Source organism: Schistocerca piceifrons, chromosome 6 (genome assembly GCF_021461385.2).
Source record: "Schistocerca piceifrons isolate TAMUIC-IGC-003096 chromosome 6, iqSchPice1.1, whole genome shotgun sequence".
NCBI lineage: Eukaryota > Metazoa > Arthropoda > Insecta > Orthoptera > Acrididae > Schistocerca > Schistocerca piceifrons.
In genome coordinates this window covers 279,278,980-279,295,363 of record NC_060143.1, presented here as the reverse complement: position 1 = coordinate 279,295,363, position 16,384 = coordinate 279,278,980, and the positions used below count along the sequence as shown (strand labels likewise).

The 16,384-nt window shown below is 44.5% G+C and overlaps 1 protein-coding gene across 16 annotated transcripts in view; it reads left to right on the top strand.

The window, feature by feature from the left end:
• Positions 1–16,384, top strand: part of LOC124802672 (CUGBP Elav-like family member 2) — an 858,657-nt gene that overhangs the window by 652,453 nt on the left and 189,820 nt on the right. Inside the window, exon 1 of one of the 16 annotated variants that reach the window (XM_047263600.1) lies at positions 12,791–13,118. The exons of the other annotated variants lie outside the window; for them this stretch is intronic. Coding sequence (XP_047119556.1) covers positions 12,962–13,118 — 157 coding nt within the window. The 5' untranslated portion in view covers positions 12,791–12,961. Of the gene's footprint in view, positions 1–12,790; positions 13,119–16,384 lie in introns of those variants that run through there. 16 annotated transcript variants of the gene reach the window in all.

Genomic DNA, 16,384 nt, shown 5'->3' with positions numbered 1-16,384 from the left:
AAGCATACCGGTTTGTGCCAAACTCTAAAATAAAAATGTTCCTGTCCAGTTCCTTTCCCGTAACATGGAAGGAGAAAAAGTGACACTACTTTTCATTACAAATGTATAGCTGTAAAAGGAAATAATCACAGAAATAGAGAAATCTATGGTTTCGTCTTAAGTTAGGGTATCAAGGTCAGTCGGCCTACATTTCATGGAACAGGGACGGGGAGCAACCGGATATACTCAGTGTTGCGAACTGTAAAATGATGAGCTCGTAAAAAGTTTGCGCCTAGCATAGACAGATCGTGAGCGGTAAAAGATACAAGTAACACTATGCTCTCCGGAAGAATGAAATGCATCGTTGACAGCAAGAAAAATCGTTCATTACGAGTTGTTGAATGATTGACGTAAATTCTCATTTTTCCGTTTTTCTTCTCTTCCCTAGTGGAACTGAAAAACACACGGTGATCGTTGGAAGAGGTGTGAGTCAAGACTATTGTTTGTCACCATTGCTTTTCAGTATTTGATTAACAGATAAATCATGAGAAAAAAACAAGAGGTATAGTATTACGAAGAGACAGTTAAGTAAGAAGATGATCAAGCAGTATTGAATATTGGCTGAATCAAAGGAAGAACTAGTTTACAGTGCAGATAAATGTAAATGAGGGAAAAGAAGTATGAAATGTCGATGGACGTAGGAAAGACCAGCATCAGCAAAAATGGAAGTTTTGCCAAGATAGCATTGAGAGAAAATCCACTGGAATAATTAAAATCTCTTAGAAACATAGGAATTTTGGTAGCCTAATATGGAATACTGTGTAGAGGAAGTGAAAGGTATGACACATATGGGTGAAAAAAAGCTTTCGAAAAAGTGAAAGCCTTGTTGGCAGCAAAAAGAACACTAAATTTATGACATTCGCCAAGTGTTTCATCGGAGAAACAGTAGTATAAGGCAGCGAATCATGGGCGACAGTCAAAAAGGAAAAGAAAGATACTTGCTTTTAAAAAGGTTTTTGCTGAGGAAAATGCTGAACGTGAAACTGACAGGACGACGACAGAAAAAGTACTCCCAAGAATAGCGGAGGGAAGAAAACTAGCGAAAATATTACGAAATAGAAAGAGCTCTGTAAGTTTGAAAATTCAAAGAAGGCAGTATTACGTTCAGTGATGTATTTAAAATGCCTAAGCTACTTATTTCAGATGCCCTTGTAATGTTTTAATTAAAAAAATCGAAACTTGTGTAACTCATTTCACAAAAAAATGAGAATGAAATGTTGCGTTAGCACCTCTTTAGACCTTAATGGATTAAGGCGAATAGGCTTATCCCTTACCAGCAAAAACGCCGTAATACAATACGCGCACCGGAAGTCGTAGCAACGTGGAGAGAGGTCAGCTACCGCTGACATTATAGCCTGAACTGACAACATTGGCCCAGTTACCACACTGTGAAACAGATAATGCCGCTATGACACTGTTCTAATACGCGCGGTACATATCCCAATATCCCTCACTGCCGATTAATATCACCAAAGACTAGTTCTCGAAATGAACTTTTTGTATAATTTAACAATTTGTGTTCATAAAAGAAAGATTACGGATCAGTGTAACTCTGCAACCTTTCGCAGCCGTTGTCATTGACGGTAAAACTTAGTCGCCAGGTTGCGTCATGTTTTTCCTCAAATTTCTGCTTCACAGTTGGCATTTCGACCCCTGTGTACTACCTATCCAATGACGATCGCCCACCAGCAGTAGTTGGAAATTTTACCCAATAATTTCCCTTCTACTACAAATGAGCGCGACATAGGTCTTAGTGTTCAGCGAAGAGAAGACAACAGAAGATCCCAGTAGAGAAGTCGAAATGTCGATTATCAAGTGTTAGTTTGAAAAGGAACATAACGCGGCGGGTGTTAACTTTGGAATATATTACTTTCTATATCAGCAAATGGGAGGGTTAAGGTACTCCGGGTACCGGTACTTCAGGAGAGTGGAAGTAAATACAGTGCTAAGTTGTAACAACGTCAGGTCTTCACGAATGGCACACTGTGATACGTTTTTGAACAGTTCTTGTGAGAGGAAGTATACAAACCCCACTCACGAAGTAGGTCGTTAGTTTATGATCGTGGGGCGTGTGATCAGCATGACACCAATCTCTCCAGCCTTTATTGCCTGCCGATGAATCTTGATCATGCTGTTGATGCTTTATTTAAGCAGCTCCTCATTTGGCCTCACAAGGGCTGAGAGGACCACGTATCAGACATCCCAGAGAAGTTACTGGGAATAGAACCCGGGTCATCTGCATCGAAGACAGCGGCGCTAACCATTTTTTCCTTTTTTTCTTTCGTAATTTGTCACCGTTATTGACAATTCGCATAATTTTTTGTCTCGTTATTCCTTTCCAGCCTAGTGGTTCTATTTGGACCCATCACAGGTTTCCACATGGCACCATTGCGTTGTAGTGTGTAAACTAGGTAACTAGATGGCAGCGCCAATAGGATAATGAGTATTGGGTCCATATGTATCCAGTAGGAAAAATATTGCACGAATTAAAAAAATATTTGAAATCACGTTTAATACGTTGCTAGAAGAATTTACGTGCCAATACGAATATATATTTTTTCTAATAGAACATGAAATTGGGCAGGAATGGGTTATAACGAAATGAAAGGAAAAAAATGATATACTCCTTTTTCTTCTTCTTTTGGAAGTCTCCGTTTGGTCTCCTAGCTAAAGTAAACCTCTAGTGCCTTCTAAAATTAAGGCTGTTCCTTTTGCATATGATAGAACAAATCACGACCTCCTCTTTACATTAACATACAGTACTAAATAAAATAAAACCACATTTTAAGAAAAAAGTGAGGAAAACGCTTTTTCGCTGAATAAATCGGAACGAACTTCTTCGTATGAAATGTGAAAAAAAATAGGGAATATTTGTGTCTTTATATGGGAAGTTTGTACTCCATGTTGAAGTATAAGTTAAAGCCTACACGAATCAAGCAGTGATGTTTCACATTAAATAAATGTCTCTCAACAATGCTATGCGACCTGACATGTTCCATTACAAAGCCTTTTGAAATATCAGCATGACAAGAATTACATTTTCAGAAATTTCTGCTTTTAGGAACAACTATCTATTAATGCTGAACTGTTACACAGACTCATTCGGTAGCACTGTAGTAATTGACAACAATAATGCAATTATTTTAACTCCATTTGTGAGAGAAAAGTGCATAATGGGAACGATAAGTGCTGACTCACGTTTACTGTATCACATTACGTTTGTTTTATAAACAAATTGCAGTTATGGAGATTAAAAGACAGGGTTTCCATCCTCAGGTTTTAAACTTCACCAAAACGTTTACAAGAAGAGTGGTACAAGTCTTGATTTATACCAATTTACCTTTCGCTGTGAGTAAATTCCCGAGAGGAAAAGTGGTACTCCAAATTTTAGGGACGATACAAAGGAATTTAAGGTGCAAATGACGAAAATGTTTGTAGTAAGCATAATAATATTTCATTTGCACATTTCATCAGATGAATGACGAATTATTGTAAAATTATTTGCACCAAACGAAACGGCAAAACCTTTAATTTCTCAGAAGGGGGAGAAATCGAATTATACCACTTTGGCTCTCAGCGGCTCATTTATAGTCCTAGTAGAGTGAGTTGGGTTGCAGTGTACACCCAGAAATCCTCTTTACTCTTTGCTCCATCTGGCGTTAGATAATGAACTGGTTGCTCCTTTAGGCAATTGACAGTTCTATTTGGTGTCCCGATACTGAATTTATCCAGATTCAGGAAGACAGGAAGAGACGGCAAGAGGAAATGTGTTAACAAATAATATGTACTACTGCTGCTCGTATCTTCGTAATGAACGAAGATAAGCCCCTGGTAGCTAAACACTATTTCGTTGATAGCATTTTGCTCAGAAGGGAAATAATAAATGTATTAAGGGTGGTAAGGATAAATGTGACTAGCTGACTGAAAGTGGATCATTATTGGAAATGAGTCTCTGCGTAAATTAAGTTAAAAACAATGGTTGCCTGTTATTTTAATTCAAATCACTGCCCGGGGAACACAATCATCTTCTATGAGCGTTCGTAGAACTTAATCCAAAATTAGGTGGGAAGGGTGGCGGTAAGATTCCAAGATTGCCATTTAACACAGCAGTTTCTAAGATAATAGCACAGGGTGTACATAAAGTCCGGGAATACTTTCAATTATTTATTGCACAAGAAACCAAACATTGTACAGATATCATACATATGTCATTTTGAAGAGAAATCCTGAACTTTTTTTTCCCTGTATACCACCACAGCGTAGTTTAGTAATTTGTCGATAGCGCTAGTCGCAAAATGGCGAGTTCAGGTGTGGAGCGAGTTTTGTGTGTGTTGGAGTTCATGAAATGGCCTCCCCGATCACCACATCTCACTCCGTGTGACTTCTTCCTGTGGGGACACATTAAAGATCTGGTGTATGTACCGCCTCTACCACGTGATGTAGCAGAGCTCCGGGAGAGAATACGGGAAGCGACTGCCACAGTCGACGATGCCTAGGTGAGACGGGTATGGCAAGAATTTCTATTGACGTCTGCCGGTTCACTCATGATTCGCATATCGAATGTTTGTGAAAACAAAGAAAAAAAAACCTTTCAGAGTTTCTCTTCTAACTGTAATGTGTATGACATCTGTTGACGTCTGTACAATGTTTACTTCTTGTGCAATAAATAGTTGAAAGTGTTGCCGAACTTTATGTGCACCCTGTATTGTCTCGCTACGATCAGCCATGTAACACTGGTTTAGCGGAATCACGGGAAATCGCTTTTCGAAGTGTGTGAGAATTCTGCTACGAAACGGTGTACTTCAGATTCCAGGAAAAGGGACGGGGGGCACGTGTCCCCCTCTTGCCGCTCCCCCCCCCCCCCTCCCATTGCTGACGCCTGTGTCGTCATGAATAAATTAATCGTATTTTTATGTACATCAAATATTTCCAGTGCTGGGCCGATAAGTTGTCACACCTGTTGTCGCGTGAAAAAAATTGACATACATAGTTCCTGTTGCGGAGGGCAAATAATGAACGGTGAACAGGCAGTGTAGGGCTCTTCTGGTTGGAAACTTGGGCAGGTATGGGAAGAGCGTCGTGAGTGTAGCGACTGCAGTCTCCGGTCGCCGGCTGTGTGCACTGTATTTGTAGGTCGGTAAACGCAGCGGATAGGGCAGACCGCTGGCAGCAGTTTCGTGGGCGAGTGCGCGCCCCTTTCCTTTATTTACGCTTCCCAGAACAATCAACAAGGACGCTGCCTCGCGAAGGATTCGCGAAATAAGCAGGAAGCTCGCTGTCAGTCGTTCTTGACTCTCGAAAACACCTCTCTCTCTCTCTCTCTCTCTCACCCCCCCCCCCCCCCCCGTCTTCGCGTTTCGCCACAGTCCAGCTAGACTTATTGAAGCTACAACGTGTCGGAAGCCCACTGACGTCATAGCACCCAGTGCGAGCGAATGGATTCTGCTGCGGCCTCCATCTATTTCGTCCACTTCTCAGCATCAGGTTTTACGATATTTTGTTTCTAAGAAGGCAAGTGAATTCTTTCGATTAGTACTTTCTAGTCACAGTCCGATGTGTCAAGTCCAAGGTCGTAAATAGGAGCGAGGCGACGCAGTGGTCACCGGACTCGGATAGCAGAGTAGTAACAATCAAATCCTTGTCATGGTGTACGAAGTTACGTTTACAGTGCTTTCCCTAAATCTCTTTTAAGTGGGTAGCCCTCTTCGAATGCATGAAGTAGCTGATTCTCACGACTTTTTTTCTCAGGTAAATTAAAAGTAATGCTATTTCTCTGGTGATACAATTTTATTCCTCACACTTTCGTCTTCAATAAATCATTTCTGCGTCAATGTCGGGCGTTCCCGGTAACCGCCGCACCAACTGCAAGAATCTCTTGCAGGCGGAACGTGGGTCATTGGCGGGAATTCCCCAAGCTCTCCTATTGCACCTGTGACAACATAATTTTGTGTTAATTTCAATACGTTTTCTGTTAGTGTACGTAGGATAACTGTAAAATTTAAAGTTCTAACAAAATGATGACTTTCTGCAACAAACGCCGCTTTCTTCGCACACAAAATCGCGACAAAAGAGTGCACCGAAAATAGATTTTTTTTAAGATATCGCAAAACGGCTGCGAACGCTGATAGAGAATTGAAGACATGCGCGGGAAAACGGACCAACCCTCAAATGGAAAACCTTATAGATAAGTGTTGCCCCATGTTGCTGGGTACGGGAACTATCAAAATTGACATTGGTGTCAACCCTAGATATCACTTAAAGGCGAGACCAATGTCAATTTTGATAGTTCCCGTACCCAGCAAACAGGTGGCAACATATCTAATGTTTCGTATTTGAGGGTTGGTCCGTTTTACCGCGCATGTCTTCAATTCAGTTTAGAACACTGGCATCAAATTGCGATTAAAATCATATATACCGTTCTCAATTTATGTTTCCCGCCAATTTGAAAAATACCGTATCGAGAAAAGGATTGCATTTTTTTTTTCTAGTGAAGCTAAACATACGTCTAGTCAGCGATGCCTGCACCATACAGCAGGTACAAGAGGAGGTCCTCTGGAGTTCTTCGGCAGCTTGATCATCCGCTGCTCTTGTCTGCTAGCTCGGTTACGCTTTTCGTCCGCTTTTGCGCGGAAGTTGTGACAGGCTGGTCTGTTCTCCAGTTAGAGCACATCCATAATGACTGTTACGCCGTCGTCGAAACTACATGTCGACTACTGCGTAGTTTTCGGAGACACCTTTTCGCAAATCGCCATGTCACTTGATAAGAGTCCCTGATGAACTTGGAGTGAATAGTACAATAAAACAGACATTTCAGAGAACATTTTAAGCAAAAAAATCTTTTTTTGTGGAGGTGATTGCCTTGAAATGGACGCTGCAAATTTCCTTCTACAGTCCGAGATGGTGCTCAATCTCCCACATTGACAGGACGCTGAGCCCCTTACGTTCAGGAACAAACTTTGTCTGGAGGAGAGAGTGCGCTGTTTGGAAACTTCCTACAAGTTTAAACTGTGTGCCCAACTAGGACGCGAACAGTGACCTCCGGTTTCGATCAGTGCTCTTACCGATTGAGCTGTGCTAGTTTTCCTACCTTCTTCAAGAAAGCGACGCTCTCTTTTACACGTACTTCTATACTTGCCGTGTGACTCGTAGGGAACTGCTAGCACCGCCGAGTCTCTTGGCTATTTAGTATTGATGCTTGCGAACGACGATTGTCGGTAGCCCTCCGTATGGTTTTTCTCGTTGTAGTCATTCTGCGAGACGTTTGTGGGAGTGAGTAATATCGTGCCCGACTCCTCTTGGAACGCACGCCCTCAGATTGTCAGTAGTAAACCTCTGCGTGATACAGAACGCTTCTTTTATAGCGTCTGCCACTGGAGTTCGCTCAGCATCTCCGTAATGCCCTCGCAATTACTTAAACAACCCTGAGACGAAATGCGCCGTTCTTCGTTGCATCTCGTACATTTCCTCTGTTACTTCAACCCAGTAAACATCATAGGCCTGCGAATAGTACTGCAGAATAGGCCGGTGTTTTGTGCGTGTATTTTCCTCATACAGGTGAGTTCTTTGGAGATCTACTTCTGTTCTTCATCTTCTCAACGATACTCGTACATCTGCTGAAGCTGTTCTATGATGTAGACACATGGTCTCCGGCCAGCTATACAGCCTTTTGTTACAAATTTCATATGAGTAACTTTCCTGTGTCCTTGAACAATTAAGAAATTAAAAATACACTAGAATCAAAATGCACTCGATCTCTTGGCTCTTGAGTGTTGCCGCCATCTCTTCTACTTCTTCCGCCATGTCCGATGGTACAGTGGAGTTTCGCCTCCACTGCTCTTATGAGCGTATCTTACTCCGGTTCTATTATTAACTCCGAAGAGAAATAACAGCCCCCCCCCCCCCTATCCTCCCCAGCGTACTGTAGCTTGCCGAAGACTATGTTTACACATCTTGAACAGTTTCTGAAATAATGAGGATGTTAGTGTTATGAAATGGGTTCCAAATTCAGCAAAATCTATATGGTGCACTAAATATTTCTTAACGGTTTCCGTTATATCAACTGCTACATCCACATTCCCACTGTTATCACAATTAAAAGTCCTCTGGGAAAAGTAGGGAACCTTGTATCAAAGCAGCTTCCTCTCTGTTCTAATTTTTATTACATAAGATATCGCTCTGCAGCTACGTTGCCCTATCTCACAATTCTTTCAGTAGAGCGTAGGAAGTTGGGTATTCCTCTTCCTAGCTGCCGAATTTAAGTGTTTGTCCACCGGCAATCGCTAAACAAGAAACATCGTAAATTTCTGTCGTGCATTTCGCTGCAATTTTTCTGCTAAGGTACTACGTTGCACAGCACAATCGTCTCGAAGAGCCCTGCATTGTTTCTGTGCATTTCCGTTTCGCCTGTCCTCTGCGTGCAGATTGCTAGGGTAGTTCAGACGAAACGTGTTCACGCGTTTACGTGAAGTGTTGTGACACGAAAAACGTATCTTCGAATTTTTTGCGAGGACTAATTTCTGGGTTAACATCTTCTTCCAGAGAAAACAAAGTTTCAGAATAACTTATTTAACGTAAATAGAACAATTTAAAACTACCATTCATACATTCGAGAAAGTTGCCCGATTTTTCTTGTGGGTGTTGAAAAACCTATATAGACACCATATCGAAAATTCCAATTCACCTCATTCCATCCATCAACCTCTGCGAATATTGTTGTATCCGCATCAAGTTCGTAATAAACATCTAGTATTACCACTGATGTTAGTGGTTGCTAAGTTGCAAATACATCCGATAGTACCAATAAAACAAAATAGTTGTAAAAGCATAAAGCATTGCCGCGCGGTCTATTGGCGTCTTATCGCGTTTCGCCCCCCCCCCCCCCCCCCCCCCCCCCCCCTCGGTCGGAGGTTAGAGTCTTCCCTCGGGAATGGGTTTTCACGTCAAGTGTTAGATTAATTAGTGAGTAAGCCTAGGGACTGATGACCTCAGGAGTTTGGTTCCATAGTCCTTACCACAAATTTGTAAAAGCAATATTAAATTGTCATCTGCAAGACTGGTCATAAAACCAGGTTGCTGATGAATGGCACCACCCAATATAACATTTACAAATTAGCGGCACAACGGGTTTCCATTTGAAGAGGTAGAATTCAGTGCGCTGCCAAGACCAGCGAACAGTTACTGGAACGCTCCTAACCTGCGTCGTGTATGGTTCCAGATCGAATGTAAATTGAGTACAACTCTGTTATAGCCATTTAACACAGTTCATTTATAATCGAGCCAAAAGCAGACAAGAATACAGAGAGAAAATTTTGTTTTGTTGTAAAGCACGCACCGTGTAAAGAGGGACAAATAGCAGTTAAAAATTCTAAATTTATTAAGCATAGGCTCATATTATTGTAGTGCAATAAAAGCATTTCCAGACGTCTTGGGAAACTAGGTGGTCCTTTCGCTTAACGTACACGAAATCTTGGAAGATTTTCCGCAACCCACTTTTAGTGACTTGTTTTGAAAGATAATGCCTCTGCAGTTTGAAAGGAGGAGAAATACCACTTGTTAGAGTTGTGGGCTTAAACACAGTTACGTATGGGGCAGCAGGAATCGTTGTATATAAGTTTTGCCTAAATGTGAACGTCGTACAGAATCAGCCTGCTAAATTACATCGGCATGTAGCCAGTAAAAAGCGATTTACTGAACACCATCATCAATATCTTTTTTACTGTTTGAAAGTTACGAGGTTCTTCTTTTCTGCCGTATTATCGCCTTAAAGACCACGACCTTGGCGGATATTAATGCTTCTCACATCTGTACTTCTTGCCTTTAGCCTTCCAGTCTTTCCTTGTAAGCTCTAGATGCTGTGAGGCAGTACGATACAAAGAAGGAAATGTCATGGATTTGTCAGCTGCTGTATCGTTATTTCGAGGGATTACAATTAGAAACGCAAGTTAGAGATGGTGACAATGTTAGAATGCAACGCGTCGAAATCGTCGGTGTGACACACACACACACACACACACACACACACACACACACACACACACGCACGCACGCGCGCACAAAGGTGTTTCAGAAATATTTTTACAAGCGTTGGGGACAAGTTCCACAAACCAGAACAAAGGAAAAAGGTTGATCAAACAGACGTCCGAAAATCCATCATTTTAGAGTTATTAATGAAAGTTAACGTTCAACGGCTTTCCAGGTACATCCCAGCTGCTGCATTTAATAATTGACCTGTTTGACTCATTGTACTCTAGATGGCTTTTTGTTTGCGTGTGTGTAAAATCTTATGGGACTTAACTGCTAAGGTCATCAGTCCCTAAGCTTACACACTACTTAACGTAAATTATCCTAAGGACAAACACACAGACCCATGCCCGAGGGAGAACTCGAACCTCCGCCGGGACCAGCCTCACAGTCCTATGACTGCAGCACCTTAGACCGGGCTTTTTGTTACCAGGTAACTTGTTTACATTCGTTAATCCTATGTCTTCAACGTGTACGTGTACTACAGACAGTGCTCCGTTCAAACATGGCGGGGTATTCATTTAATGAGTAGGCAGATGATTTTGTACGGCCGAGTGGATGGTAATCGACACGAGGCTGCACAGCTGTCTCAGACGGCGTTACCAGACCAATGACAACCGAGTCATCCAACCTTCGGTGCTCTGTGTGTGCCGAGACAGGATCCCTAGCACCACAGACTATGGATTGAGGAAGATCCCACGTTGTTAGTATGTCTCACCAGGAAGAGTGCATTCTAAGGGCTGGCGAAGCAGAGTCGGGTATCAGAGCAAATCGAGCCGCTCTGGCATGTGGTACACCGTGGACGACTCTTCACGAGCAGTTCATGTGTCCGTATCATCTTAAACGTTTGCAGGCCCTTACGCCTGCCGATATCCACCTTGGGAGAACTTCAGCCGATGATTTGTTGCACGAACTGCCAACCCGTTGTTTGCCTCTACAGTTTTGTTTACGGACGAGGCAGAGATTGAATACGAAATTTCCAAAATCCACGTGTATGGGCCAATGGCAATCCTGGGGCTACAGTAGATATTAGACATCGACACCAATTCAGTATTAATGTAATTCAGAATAACCTGAAACACCTACTAGAAGATGTGCACCTGCAAGTGAGAAACTTGGGGTGTAGGAATGATGGAGCCTCAGGACATTTGTCTCACTGTTACAGATGCACTCGCTCGCATTGACCACGACTGTTTGATGGGAAGAGGAGAATGGCCTGCACGTTCCCCCGACATCAATCCGTTGGATTATCATCACTCGGGACACATTAAGTGTCCATGCATGAGACCACTCGGGTGTCATGGAGGCCTGAGAAACCATTTGAAACCGTTGGGGAGTATTTAAAAGGGTGCTACAGTCCATGTTTCGATCTGTGCATGCGTGTTCAGAAGGAAGGGGAGGACATTTCGAGTATTTGAGTTCGTGTCTTGATGACCTTCAATCAGCTAAGTTGCAAACTTACATTAATATCCGGAAAACGAAAGCGTTTCGAACACATGTGCGTAGGAATTTTTTTTTCTTGTTTTGGTGTAAGGAACCTACCCCAAAGTTCTGATACATCTCAGAACCTCACGTCTTGCAAATATTTCGTTCGTTGAAATTAATGCTGCTAAAGGAACACTGACAATTTCTGACAGTTTGTTTGCAGCCTGTCGTTAAGATTATATTATCTTAAAAACAGTCTATGACCTCAGATGGGGGTATATATTTACACAGTGGTAAACTTATTAATATATGAAAGTTCTGCTCTTTGATAAAGGATTAAGATTCCTCACATGAAACTTGGAAGAAAAGGTCATACCAGTGTAGATGTCGAAACTTTTAGTTTCCAAGTTACGGCACAATTACGGCTACTGGAAAAATTACGAAGTTCGTGGACGATTATAACCGTGATGTAAACGATAAGTGTTAACAACGTTGGGGAAGTTATGGCATACGGTTTGATACACGAGAGTCGCAGTGCATCAAGCCTGTAAACAAACTGGAATTGGCGTAAAAAAGCCGTATAAGCTTCGGGGCATGCGCTGCTCGTAAAATATTCAGTACCTTGTCGCTCTCTTACGCTACGAGCTTAGTAGGGAATTAAGCTGACATTGTTAATTTAAAGTTCCTTGAGAGGGTAGTGAAACCAAAGATACTTTCGTAAACGTTACGCAGAAAGCATTACATTTATGTCGAAACGAAACACATACAATCACTTTTAGTTTTGTAGTAGGAAGGGTAGACAAAGAAAACGATTTGATTGTTGATTTTATGCTGTGATATTTCACAATATTTTGAGGCAAAATTTAATGAAACGCCAATTTTATATTTCGGAAGTGGACGGACAAGGGGTTTTGGTATTCAAGAAAGATTTTAGCGGCAAAGAGAAACGGATTGTCGCAGCGGGCATGAGCTGTAGTTCAGGTGGCTTCTATTGGCCAATTTGAGGCTGTTACCAAGCTCGATAGACGGCAGGTGTCCTGCATCACTTCATTCGTCTCCGCCGGTGTGGTATGTAACAAACAGTTGCCGTTCCAACCCTGTGTGTTCAGCATGCAGTGAGTGATACGGAGGTAATTCTTGACGCGGACGATAAAGAAGAGGAAGTGATGCGGAGACGCGCACCCAGTTGTTTCCCCGGCGACCGGCGTGGCTAGTACCCGCCGCGGCCGTGCGGCGGCGCCCGCGTCGCCGCCACGGAGTCCGGAGCGGCGGCTCTGTTGTGCGGCTCACCAGTGGCTCTCGCGAAGCGAACGGGTCGTGTGGACCCGGGCTGTATCGTCGTGCGCTCCTCCGGGACCGGTCGTGTGCGCTCTCGCGTGCGTAGCGCTGTGGTGCGTTGCGCTGACAGTGCGTGTGGGGAGCGGTCGTCGCGTCGCGCGCCCTCGGGGGCCATGGTGGTGGCTGCCGGACCCGCGTTATGAAGTCGTCCAGCCGGCGCCTGCACCACGTGTATTCGCCGTACGAGTACCCCGCAGCGGTGACCGCCTACTACCAGCGACCCGCCGTCTACTACATGCAGCCATCCTACTACCTGCCCACCGCGCCCTCGGCGCAGACGCCCTACATGGTTCCAGGTACTTACTCACTCTGCACCCCCTCTGCAGTTCTCAGCTCGTCCCGACCTATTGTTGTTGTTGCACTATCGTTAGACGTCGAGTAAACAAACTGGGGGATGTGGCCAGTTGCGTCGGGTCTTCCTGCGCTGTAGTGTCCCGCTACTTGTCGTAGAGCGGATGAGCCGCAAAGGATAGTCTCTTTAAATCTCCTGTCTTCCTAAACAGGAGGTTCGTGAACACTCTTCACAGATAGCAAGTAGCACAGATTTTGCGATCTGTGCTGCTGCGGAGCTTCCAGTGTGATTGTTGGAGAAACTCCATCGCTTTTAGCGTTTCTGTCACTAGAAATTAAATAATTACGTAGTGTGCCCCACTTCCGACCGTATTTATTGTACTTTATATACGATGTATGCATATTATATTCACTAAAATACTCTTATGAGGTCGTTGCCGGTACTGGTACCGAAAGATAAGTTGTTAGTCATCCGCGTACACACACACACACACACACACACACACACACACACACACAGCCCGCGCGTGATCTTGTGTACTTGAGGGTCGGGGGGGGAGGGGGGGGGCGGGGCGACCTGTGTGCACTTAGGCATAAATGTAGGCTTGTATTCGGAAGATGAATGTTTACATCCCCGGTTGGCCAACTGATTCCTCGTTTCGCGCGCCTTAGCCGAATGGCGAGATTGTCCGTCAAACAGATCACCGAAGCTCCCATTCCACTCTCATCAAATTAAAATTCATTACTTTCGTAGCGTGTCGTTTGTGTTCTGACAAAATGCATTAGCTGTGTTTACCCTGTGGTCACTGCCAGAATATGTACTGACTGACCGAATTTACCAAGTGGTTCAAATGGCTCTGAGCACTATGGGACTTAACGTCTGAGGTTATCAGTCCCCTAGAGCTTAGAACTACTTAAACCCAACTAACCCAAGGACATCACACACATCCATGCCCGAGGCAAGATTCGGACCTGGGACCGTAGCGGTCGCGCTGTTCTAGACTGTAGCGCCTAGAACCGCTCGGCCACCACGGCCGGCTTTACCAAGTGGTTAACGTGCAACTCATGCTCGCAGCGAGGTTAACATTGTGCAAAATTTGTATCACATTTTTCGTAAATTACTTACGGCTGATTGGGTTCCTCTCCATAAATTTCCGGCTTTTCCTCTTTCTTGTTCGTGTCGAACTGGCCTAATTCTTAGCGAGACAAAAGTTTGTGTCGTTTGGTTTGGTCGACGCGAAAGTGTTACGTGGTCGTAAAAAGTTGTCCGCCAGAGGGTATGGCAAGTTTGCTGCTAATTAGGCTAGCGGATCGTCGAAATGTTTCTTTGGTAACTTGTAAATTTTCTTCGGTGCTAAGAGTCACGGCCACAGGGTGCATGACGGAATTGCAGAAGCCAGCTTCGCCTCTAGCGCTTCCCCGTGACGCGTCGGTTTCTGGAAGCGCGGTTTCGGAGAACGGCGTTCCGCGCCTCCGAGGTTGCCGCGCGTTGGGGAAACGGAGGTACGCCGCCAGCCGGCGAGTGCTGCGGCAGCGGTAAAATGCGGGGACTTTCACCAAATATTCGTAGTGTCGCAAGGACGGCAGCGGCGGCCGCGTCGGAAGAGAGCAGAGGGGTATTGCGCAACCGCCGGAGCACCTTGCACAGCTCGAGCGTCTCCGTAAAGGCGGCCGGTGCAGCGCCGGGAAAGTACGCACGGGCTGCCGGCCCGCTTTTTCTGCGCCCGCAGCGCGAGTGCTCGCACAGAAATGCGATCCGGTGGCCGAGTGAAGGCGCGGCGCGCTGGACGCATCAGCCGTGACGCAACGAGGTGACGCCGAGTCGCCAGCGAGCGAGCGAACTGGCCGGAGGGCGCGGACCTCGCGGCTGTGGCGCGAATCCAGAGCGCCGCCGTGCGGCTCGTGTCCGCAGGGAAACGCTGGCAGGACAGTGTGTGTGTCCCGTCGGCTGGCTGTGAGACGCCACGAATGTGCGAGTATTGAAGAATACGATACTAAAAGTCCGTTTCGAGCCGTGAACCGATCAAGAAGACAACTATTCTTCAGCTTTACTTTAATTGGCGGCCGTAGTGGCCGTGCGGTTCTAGGCGCTGCAGTCTGGAACCGAGCGACCGCTACGGTCGCCGGTTCGAATCCTACCTCGGACATGGATGTGTGTGATGTTCTTAGGTTGGTTAGGTTTATGTAGTTCTAGACGACTGATGACCTCAGAAGTTAAGTCGGATAGTGCTCAGACCCATTTGAACAATTTTTCTACTTTCTCTCGTTACAATTTTTCTACTTTGTCGTTATGAGGTCGTAGAATCACACCTATTTTATCAAGTACAGATACCTACCCCTGAGTTACTATGGTGTTAGCTTTCATATTATCGTCAAACACAGCACTTGAAAAATATCAGACCAAAGTGGCGAAGACACCTGCTTTCAGCATGAAATGTACAGTGTAAATAAATAAGATTTTCATAACATGTTCGTGTCTGCCCCAGCTTCACCAATTCAAAATGTCGCTTTCCTGCCTAAACGAGACCTCTTGCTGCGCTACAATTCGATCTGTCACCACTGCCTTCATTCCGGTCCAGAAAATTCTACCGGCAGGCTGTCAACGGCCGGGGAACGACAGCAGTCTCGCGAATTTTAACTGTTACCGGAATTACTTAGTCGCAGAATGCGAATCTCCGCATCTATTTCGACCTATGCATTGACGTCAGCCGTTTGCTACATGAAAATTTGTGCCAGACCGGGATTCGAACAGGCATATCCCGCCTATCGCGAGCGGTCGCCTTAATCAGTTTGGCTATCCGAACAAGCGTCCAGGACCGATCCAAATTTCCACGTGTCACGTAGTTCAGTCGGATGCTAGGCCACGCCAACACCTAGTACACATTTACCTCGTATTGCTCCGTCGTTAATTCTCGTACGGTGACGGGCAATAACACTTTAGGCCAGACTAAGCCGTTATTTTCCACTCTTAAAGTGCATTTTCGCCTTTATAAAACACTCCTATAGTATATTGAGAATAATTCTTCAAGCAGCAGCAGCAGTTTGACAAGCTTCCTACTACATGTCTTCATGTCCTGTGGACGAGACCGAAATGTGTACGTAAGGCATTGTCATGCTTGTCCGTCACTGTTTACTTTTATTACCAGTGTGCTGCAAGAGCTTATCTTGGGCATTTGAGACGCTGAATGCTGCGACTGTGGCTTGAGTTGAGAATAAGCATGGAGAAAAGACCACCATCTCCCGTTTATTTTTAGTTTGCCTTTTTCAAGCT